At 48.2% G+C, this 10,000-nt stretch overlaps 1 protein-coding gene across 4 annotated transcripts in view; it reads right to left on the bottom strand.

The window, feature by feature from the left end:
* The window catches only part of smap1 (small ArfGAP 1), a 111,864-nt gene that overhangs the window by 72,331 nt on the left and 29,533 nt on the right, over nucleotides 1-10,000 (bottom strand). For all 4 annotated transcript variants that reach the window (XM_031578685.2, XM_031578686.2, XM_031578687.2 and 1 more), the window contains exon 4: nucleotides 3,795-3,870. In XM_031578685.2, the coding sequence (XP_031434545.1) occupies nucleotides 3,795-3,870 (76 nt within the window). The remainder of the gene's footprint in view (nucleotides 1-3,794; nucleotides 3,871-10,000) is intronic.

Genomic DNA, 10,000 nt, shown 5'->3' with positions numbered 1-10,000 from the left:
CACACTCTGCCCTGCTGTGTTCAACCTTGCCTTGCGTGTCTGGTGTCTGCCTGCTCTATAATTACATCACCCGATCGACCGAGTGCAATCCCCACATCAGCTCTCCACACTGGGAAAGTGTGTGTGTGTGTGTGTGTGTGTGTGTGGGGGGGGGGGGGGGGCACTAATGCCACTGGTACACACTGTCCTTACACAACAAAACCCCACCCTCTTCTCCTGACTGTGTGGAGTGAGGAGGCTGCTTTTGTATCTTTAAGAATGGCATGAAATAGAAAGCAGCACCAGTTCCTTTGACAACAACTGGCAAGCTCCATCAGTTTACCCTGGGTCTGTGAGAGCTGGGTGGAGATGGCCGCTCGCTCCATCAGTTTACCCTGGGTCTGTGAGAGCTGGGTGGAGATCAAGCTCCATCAGTTTACCCTGGGTCTGTGACAGCTGGGTGGAGATCAAGCTCCATCAGTTTACCCTGGGTCTGTGAGAGCTGGGTGAAGATGGGCGCTCGCTCCATCAGTTTACCCTGGGTCTGTGAGAGCTGGGTGGAGATCAAGCTCCATCAGTTTACCCTGGGTCTGTGAGAGCTGGGTGGAGATGGCCGCTCGCTCCATCAGTTTACCCTGGGTCTGTGAGAGCTGGGTGGAGATCAAGCTCCATCAGTTTACCCTGGGTCTGTGACAGCTGGGTGGAGATCAAGCTCCATCAGTTTACCCTGGGTCTGTGAGAGCTGGGTGAAGATGGGCGCTCGCTCCATCAGTTTACCCTGGGTCTGTGAGAGCTGGGTGGAGATCAAGCTCCATCAGTTTACCCTGGGTCTGTGAGAGCTGCGTGGAGATCAAGCTCCATCAGTTTACCCTGGGTCTGTGAGAGCTGGGTGGAGATCAAGCTCCATCAGTTTACCCTGGGTCTGTGAGAGCTGGGTGGAGATCAAGCTCCATCAGTTTACCCTGGGTCTGTGAGAGCTGGGTGGAGATCAAGCTCCATCAGTTTACCCTGGGTCTGTGAGAGCTGGGTGGAGATGACTCCATCAGTTTACCCTGGGTCTGTGAGAGCTGGGTGGAGATGACTCCATCAGTTTACCCTGGGTCTGTGAGAGCTGGGTGGAGATCAAGCTCCATCAGTTTACCCTGGGTCTGTGAGAGCTGGGTGGAGATCAAGCTCCATCAGTTTACCCTGGGTCTGTGAGAGCTGGGTGGAGATGACTCCATAAGTTTACCCTGGGTCTGTGAGAGCTGGGTGGAGATCAAGCTCCATCAGTTTACCCTGGGTCTGTGACAGCTGGGTGGAGATCAAGCTCCATCAGTTTACCCTGGGTCTGTGAGAGCTGGGTGGAGATGGGCGCTCGCTCCATCAGTTTACCCTGGGTCTGTGAGAGCTGCGTGGAGATCAAGCTCCATCAGTTTACCCTGGGTCTGTGAGAGCTGCGTGGAGATGGCTCCATCAGTTTACCGTGGGTCTGTGAGAGCTGGGTGGAGATCAAGCTCCATCAGTTTACCCTGGGTCTGTGAGAGCTGGGTGGAGATGGCTCCATCAGTTTACCCTGGGTCTGTGAGAGCTGGGTGGAGATCAAGCTCCATCAGTTTACCCTGGGTCTGTGAGAGCTGGGTGGAGATGGCCGCTCCTTTAAGGCAGCTGGCACGAATGAACATGCCACATCAGTGAGGCCTGAAGCGGACAGGGAGACACACACACACACACACACACACACACACACACACACACACACACACACACACACACACACACACACACACACACACACACACACTGCAGGGGGTAGATCTGAGAATGTGATTGGGTGATGCTGATGTAAAACAGACAGGCCTGTGTTGACTACAACACACAACACAACCCTTACCTAACAACACAAACAGCTCCATCAACAATGACTAGACTGTGGGACAAAGATGTGTGTGTTTGTGCATGCGCTTGTGTGAGAGAGAGAGAGAATGAGAGAATGAGAGCACGAGAAAGAGAGAGAATGATAGCACGAGAAAGAGAGAGCTGTGGTTGGCACTACAATAGTTGGCCAATTCAGATCTTTTCAGAACACACACACACACACACACACACACAGAAACGCAAGGTTTGACTTCTCCTCCACACTCAGAGGCAGATGTTTTTGAGTGCATCCTCAGCTGTTTTAGGCGGGCTCTCCAGAGAGGAGGAGCGAGAGAAAGAGAGAGACCGATAGCAGGAGAAACAGACTCGCTGCATAAGAAGACAGAAAAAGATAGACTTTTAAACCCAGCAGCCATCTCTCTCTATCTCTCTCCCTCCTATCTCCCCTGCCCTCCCTCCCTCCCTCCCTCGCCCGCCCACCGCAAATGGACTTAAAGTGATAATGAGTTGAGAAAATGCAGGGGCTTATGGAAGGCAGCAATGGGGGAAGAGAGAGGGGAGGCAGGGAGCCTGTTAGCCTATGATCTCCACAGAGGCAGACATGGAGAGAGAGAGTGCACCTCTCTCTCTCTCTCTCTCTCTCTCTCTCTCTCTCTCTCTCTCTCTCTCTCTCTCTCTCTCTCTCTCTCTCTCTCTCTCTCTCTCTCTCTCTCTCTCTCTCTCTCTCTCTCTCTCCTACTGGCCTCCTTCTCTTCCTTCACACTTGTGATCAATACACCAGACTATCTAACCGTCGGTGGCTAAGCCGGAATGTTCCAGACTGTTGCAAGTCTGAAAATGTTTTCTTTTTGTAGTTTTCTGTCGGCGTATAGATATGTACGACTGAGTGAAAGTATTGATGTGTGTGTGCACACAGCTATGACAAGTGGAGTTGTGTTTGTGGTTATGCAAGTGTTTGAGTCAGTCTGTGTGAGTGTTACTATGTGTGTGTGTGTCTGTGAGTGTGTCTGTGAGTGTGTCTGTGAGTGTGTCTGTGAGTGTGTCTGTGAGTGTGTCTGTGAGTGTGTCTGTGAGTGTGTGTGCGTGTGTGTGTGCGTGTGTGTGTGTGTGCGTGTGTGTGTGTGTCTGTGTGTCTGTGTGTTTGTTCGTGTTATCGCATTGCAGCCACACTGCCCTGCTGATGTGTTTTTGTTTAGTGAGGAGTTAGCGATGAGCTGGCCAGTAGACAGGCTTGACCAGAAGAACAGCTGGATTGGCTGGGGTTCAAACACAGAGGGAGCACATGTGCAGAAAATGAATTTTATTTATTTTTAGACCTGTTCCATTGTGAACGTTCAATATAACCACACACACACACACACACACACACACACACACACACACCACACACACTTGTCCAGGGAGCAGCTGGAGCCCTCCAAGTGTGTGATATGTTTTCTGTGGGATCAGTGGACTGCAATGAGTGGAGATGTTAGCATAGCGTTAACTGCCAACACACATCAGAGATACAAATTCTGTTGGCTACATGACTGACTGTGAATGCTCATTGGGTCAGCCAAACATGACTGAGAATACACAAAGAAACAGACAATGCAATCCCCTTCCCCATTCTCTCTCTCACACACACACACACACACACACGTACACACACGCGCGCGCAGTGAGTTGGTCTCGTGCATTCACAATGACCCCCACCCCCCACCCCCACTGCACACAGAGATCAACAAAGGAAACACATTACCACAGAGATTGCATTGATTAATTACATAAAGTCAAAGTCAGCAGAGACACGAACACGCATACAAATGCATCACAAACTCCCACAGGGGTTTTGCCAAGTGTTGAGTAATCAAGTGGCCTCTATGTTTTTCTGTGTGTGAGATGTGTATGAGTACGTATGTGTGAGTGTGAGGGTGTGTGTGTGTGTGTGTGTGTGTGTGTGTGTGGTTTTTACTCACAATGGATCCGTTGATGGCGTTCTTGTCATAGTATTTCTTCTTCTCGTACTTGTCCCTTATGAAGAATTCCACAGCTCTGAGGTATCACTCAGGAAAATGAAACGTTTGAAGGACACAGAGACTACAAATCCCACAATATCTTTCTCATCAATGAAAAAATAAACCAATCCCCATCATCCCAGATCAATCACCCCTCTAGCTAAGAGCCAGTACATACATTTACACTCTATTGGGGATTTTCCATTTCATATCCACTTTATTCAAAGAAAATATGATCAATTCCTGCTTTTATCAACTACTGTTATTAAAACATTTTGATGAGGTTGCAACCACACTGCTTAATCTAAAATATATATATAATAAAAAAACCTGCAGAAGAGTGAAAGTGAGAGTGTGAAGTGTGGAATTTTCGGTTTTAAAACAACACACACACACACACACCCCCCAACCTGCGGAGCGTGGTATATTGAGCGAAAGAAAATCACATTGACAGTCTGCAGAAGCTTGAGCAACAGCACTCTGCGGGTGGCTGGACACAAACACTAACGCACACCCACCCACACGAACAACAGATTACAAGCTCAGTTTCTCCCTCTCTCACACACACAAAGACAAACAAGACCATACAAAACCCAATGTATACACACACACACACACACACACACACACACACACACAGAGATAGATAGAGGTCAGAGGTCACAGAGAGAACAGGCTGGAACATCTGGGATATCAAAGGCAGGACAGGCAGAGCTAGTTCCTTCTCTCTTGCTTGCTCTTGCTGGGGGGACTTGCAGCTGTTGCCGTGGCGAGCGTGATGCTTAATTGGCACCGCATCCTCAGTAAGAGAGCAACCACCACAGGCAGAGCAGAGACTGGGAGAGAGCACACCATTACAAGACAGTAGCTACTGCAAGTCACACTCTCGCTCTCTCTCTCCGTCTCTCTCTCGCGCTCTCCACACTGTGCTTGCCTTTCTTGCTCATTATCTTTCACTTGGTCTCCCTCTGTACACCTGTCATTATTTATACTGTGCCCACTCTCCCTTCCCCTCAGTCTCTCACTCAATCCCTTTTACTGTCTGCTTCTTTCTCTTTCTCTTCCCCCCTCCCCCTTCCCTTCCTTCTTTCGTTCCGTCTCTCTTCCTTACTTTAATTTCCTTTCTTTCCGACTGTCTCCTCGCTCTCCGAGTGCATCTCAGGTCAAAGTCATCCGAGATGACCGAGCGCTCCAAACACCACTTAAGTGAAAGGGACAGATTAAGGTAGACAGAGAAGGAGGGAGGGAGGAAAAAAAGGCAGAGAAAAGACATGGAAGAGAGATAAAGAGATTAGCGGAGAGAGGGAGCGAGGGAAAGGAGGGAGAGATGAAAGTGAGGCAGGAGGCACAGTGGGCCCGAGCCTAGATCCCAATCTGATCCCAGTCGCCCTACCTGTGCCACCGACACACACACACACACACACACACACGTACACACAAATAGAAACACACAAAAATAGAAACACACACACACAAATAGAAACACACACACACACAAAAATAGAAACACACACACACACACACACACACACTCCCTCAGCACTGCCACAGCCCCCTTAGCTTGCAGACACAGTGCCGAGGGTCTAGCCCTCTTGGCATTATTGTGGCTTCATAAAACTTTGATCACAATTGTTCATCTGATGAAAAATGAAACAGGAAGGGGGGAAAGAGGGAGGGAGAAAGAGAGCAAAAGAGACTTAGAGAAAAGGAAGAGAGAGATGGTGGGCAAGGGTGAAACTCAAACATCCAACTTTTCCTCCAGCAACAATGTCCAATATGAAGAAAAGACAGGGGGTAGAGAGAGAGAGAGAGAGAGAGAGAGAGAGAGAGAGAGAGAGAGAGAGAGAGAGTGCGAGAGAGAGAGAGAGAGAGAGAGAGAGAGAGAACCGGTGGGAGTGAAGAAACTATAGAACAGGTGCACACATAAAAGCAGACACACACACACACACACACACACACACACACACACACACACACACACACACACACACACACACACACAATTTCCTGGAGCACAACTGTCAGATACTGATTGGTGTTTGTACGAGGGCGAGATATGAAGCTGTGATGCCAGGCGAGGCTCTCTGCACTCAACACTCTGACTCAGGACCCGCTGTTCCACCGACAGGGAACGCGTTCTGGAACCCGTTCCGTTCAGGTTTCTTTGAACCTTGGAGCCATCTAGCGAACAAGCCCATGATTCCACCAGTTTGGAGCGGAACCACTGTAAATCACAGACGCATCATCAACGCAGGGCGTTGCACAATGAACACTAGAAGTAAACATTGCATTCTGCCTCCTCTCTGCACAATGTACAGTGACGTGCCCACTGATGTAGTCGTGGTTCGCACTTCACAAGAGAGACACATTCATTCCACTGCAGAGATCCTAATACAGAATGATCTATCCCACTGGAGACAATACGAGAGAGACACACAGATTAATCCCATTGAAGACTATACGAGAGAGACAGTCCGTTTTGAGCCTTTATAAACTATACGCGAGACAAACAAATCATGTCTGCAGCAGAATATACAAGAAACAGAATCTTCCATGGTAAACTATTCTTCATGGTAAACTACCTTCTGCTGAATGCATCACAGACATACCCCACCATAATCCATGACTGACGGGGACAGCCGCACACACACACACACACACACACACACACACACACACACACACACACACATTTGCACTGTAGACAGATGGTGTCTGCTGTAATCTTGAGAACAGGCAGGCCATCTCAACTCTGCAACAGACTAAATAAGAGGCACACAGCGACAGCTCTGCTACAGACAGACAGACAGTTACACCTCTCCGAAGACAACACAGGTGAGACAGACCGCTACACCTCTCCGAAGACAACACAGGTGAGACAGACCGCTACACCTCTCCAGCAGACAACACAGGAGAGACAGACCGCTACACCTCTCCAGCAGACAACACAGGAGAGACAGACAGCTACACCTCTCCAGCAGACAACACAGGAGAGACAGACAGCTACACCTCTCCAGCAGACAACACAGGAGAGACAGACAGCTACACCTCTCCAGCAGACAACACAGGAGAGACAGACCGCTCCACCTCTCCGAAGACAACACAGGAGAGACAGACAGCTACACCTCTCCAGCAGACAACACAGGAGAGACAGACAGCTACACCTCTCCAGCAGACAACACAGGAGAGACAGATGAGTCCTGGGAAAGGCTGTGTATTGTGTTTACAAAATTTCCCCCGAAAATAAGCTGGGGATAAACATGGAGTACACGGAAAGGAGAAATGAGGAGCAGGTGGAGAGTGAGAGTCAGAGAGAGGGATAGAGAGAGAGAGTGAGAGAGGGAGAGAGGGAGGGAGAGACAGAGACACTAGCACATGCAGAGAGGTAGAGAAAAGTCTGACAAGCTCAGAAAGAGAGAGAGAGACAGAGAGAGAGAGCAGGTAGAGAGAGCAGGTAGAGACAGACAGACACACACACACACTCTCTAACAAATGCTGAGCATGAGTGTGAAAGAGAGATAGTTTAGCAAGGAAGGCAGAAAAGGAAAAAGGAAATAAAAAAAACCACACCAGGCATTCATTAACATAGAGAGAATGAAATCTCCAATACCAGGCAAATACCTGTCTTTGTTTTCCCTTCTCAAAGCGCACCCGCGTTAATGTGTTCAACTCCTCTATTACACAGGTCATTAGCGAGAGGAAGAGAGGGTCGGGCACAGGGCCCCGCCAGCGTAAGCCAGTCGACAACACGCACCCAGAAACCATGTACACAGACAAGATTCCACAGGGGGAAGGGAGGAGGAAAAGAGAGGGAAAATCAAAGAAAAAAAAACAAACAACCCCTACATCTCTGATCAAATCCAATTCCATCGGAGCCGGAAGGAGAGGAGAGGCGCGGCAACGGAGAATGTGTGCACGCGGCCGACTCATCTCGCCAATCCGGATTTAATCCATTTTGACGGTTTCGGAATATTGTAGCAGAGCGGTCAGCATACAAATGACCTGATTTCCATAAGCGCGCTGCTCTCCGGAGCTGGCCGAGATAAGAGCCGCGAGCCGAGGAAATTCAATTAGGGCCCGGAGAAGGTTCCAAAGAGGAGAATATGGAATTAGCTGGACCAGCTCACATTCCTCATTAGACCAACAGAGTAGGACAAGACTGAGGGGTGTGGAAGAGGAGGAGGAGGAGGGTAGGTGTGTGTGTGTGTGAGAATGTATTGGAGTGCCGAGAGGAAAAGTGAATGAGACGATGAGATTAATCCGAGTCTCAAAGAAGGAGAACAGGGTTGAAGAAGGGAAAGAGGGGAAGAGAGAAGGAGGGGGGGGGGGGGCAATATCAATCTCCTTATGGATGTTCCTATCTGTAGTGTTGGTTATCCATCCATGACCATTATCATGCCACGGTTGTGGTATTAAAGCCCATTAGCTAGGGATATCTATCAGAAGCACACTGGAGATATACCACCACCCCTCCAACCACCCCTCCAAACACCCCTCCAAACACAACCTATGATGTAGTGTTTCAGTGAGGGCATTTAAAAAAAAAATAACAATAAATAAATACAAATAAAATACCAAAAACCCTACCATCTCCTCCTATTTGGAAAACAGCCTAGCAGTACCGTGAGTGAAGCCTGCTTCATGGTGAGTTCTGTGGTCTTACAGCACAATGTAAGATATGCAGGGTTGAAAAGCTGAGGATAGGGGTTTGTATGGACTGTGGGGTTTGTATGGACTGTAGGGAAGAGGATGCTGAGAGTGAAAGAGGACCATAATGTTCCCTTTGTCTCCCCGCTACATCCCATGCTTGAACCATGATTTAGGCATGGGTTTCACCGGTCTAGGACATCCTCAGACTGGCACATTATCCTCCATTTTGAACCAGGAAATAGGTCTGAGACATCTGAAACAGTCAGAAGTTGTCGGCAGGGGAAAAAAAGCAAACTTGTTTTTGCAGCGTGTTCAGTGGTCGCCACTACTGTGTCATATCCCACACACAAGCTTCCATGAAAATGACACTTTCTACCAACTTCAAACGGCGATTAGGCATAGGAGCAGAATGTGTGGCTGAAGACGTCGCCAGCGGTAACGACAGGCTATTAAAAGGGGAAAAATGCATTTGCTTCGTCCTCCACGGCTGCTGTGTGTGGGCAACAACAAACATGGCCACTTGCAGAGGAGGGCCCAAAACTCTGATCAAAAGAAACCTTTGTCAAGAATTTAACATTTTCACTCTAGAACAGCACGCCGCTTTCTCCCCACACAAAGACCAGGAGTCAGATCTCAACACAGCCAGAGTATTTGTCTCCGAGCCCCCCTGCCTAATGACAGAAACAGCATCTGATAATGGCTGCATTACTCACTACTTCTTGTCAACCAAAACTCCATTTCCGTGGCTTCATTAACATAATGAACAACACTCGTGTGATTTTAACATAAGACGCTCCTGCATTTTGCAAATGAGAAAGCCACCATGTTCCCCTCTGAGTTATTTTGGCAGTTCATCTTCCTCTCTCACTTGTTGTGTTCGTTAAGGGCTGCTTCTCACACGCCTCCTTGGTACCCTATAGGACAAAAGCTGAAGCTGGAGACTTGTATGTAAACCTTTTTTAACCGGCATGAAACTAGATAGACAGATACACAAACCGGGTCACAAAGGAAGTGGTGGACTTCGGAAACTCGGACCAAAAAGAATCACTCACACGCACTGTGAACCTGCAACTTTTTCCCGATTGACCTGGTGAGACCTGGAAGAGGTGAGAAGGATGGAAAAATACTTGAAAGAAAACTGTGTGCTTTTAAAAACTACAATACCAGTTTGACTCCAAAGGCAGTCATTCAATATTTACAATACTACAGAATCTACCAACACAGGACTCTTCCAGTAGGCCATCATTCATAAGTGATCCTGATACCCGAAACACATCGTCATGTTTTATTCATTATTATAATGGTAGAGGGAAATTCAACTCCATAGGCATTCTGTAACGTGCTGACTGAGTTATATTTTCTAATGGTATTAAAGTACATTAAGAAATTATTTTTTCATTTGATCCCAGAGCAGATTAGTCCACTGCCTAGTGGTGCTCCTCTGAGCATAAGCTCTCTCTCCGCTGAAAACCTTAGTGGTATGTTTTTGACTGATTTCTTAATTAAGGGATGAAATT

The sequence above is a fragment of the Clupea harengus genome, chromosome 13 (genome assembly GCF_900700415.2).
Source record: "Clupea harengus chromosome 13, Ch_v2.0.2, whole genome shotgun sequence".
Classification (NCBI taxonomy): Eukaryota; Metazoa; Chordata; class Actinopteri; order Clupeiformes; family Clupeidae; genus Clupea; species Clupea harengus.
This window is presented reverse-complemented; position numbering and strand designations above follow the sequence as displayed.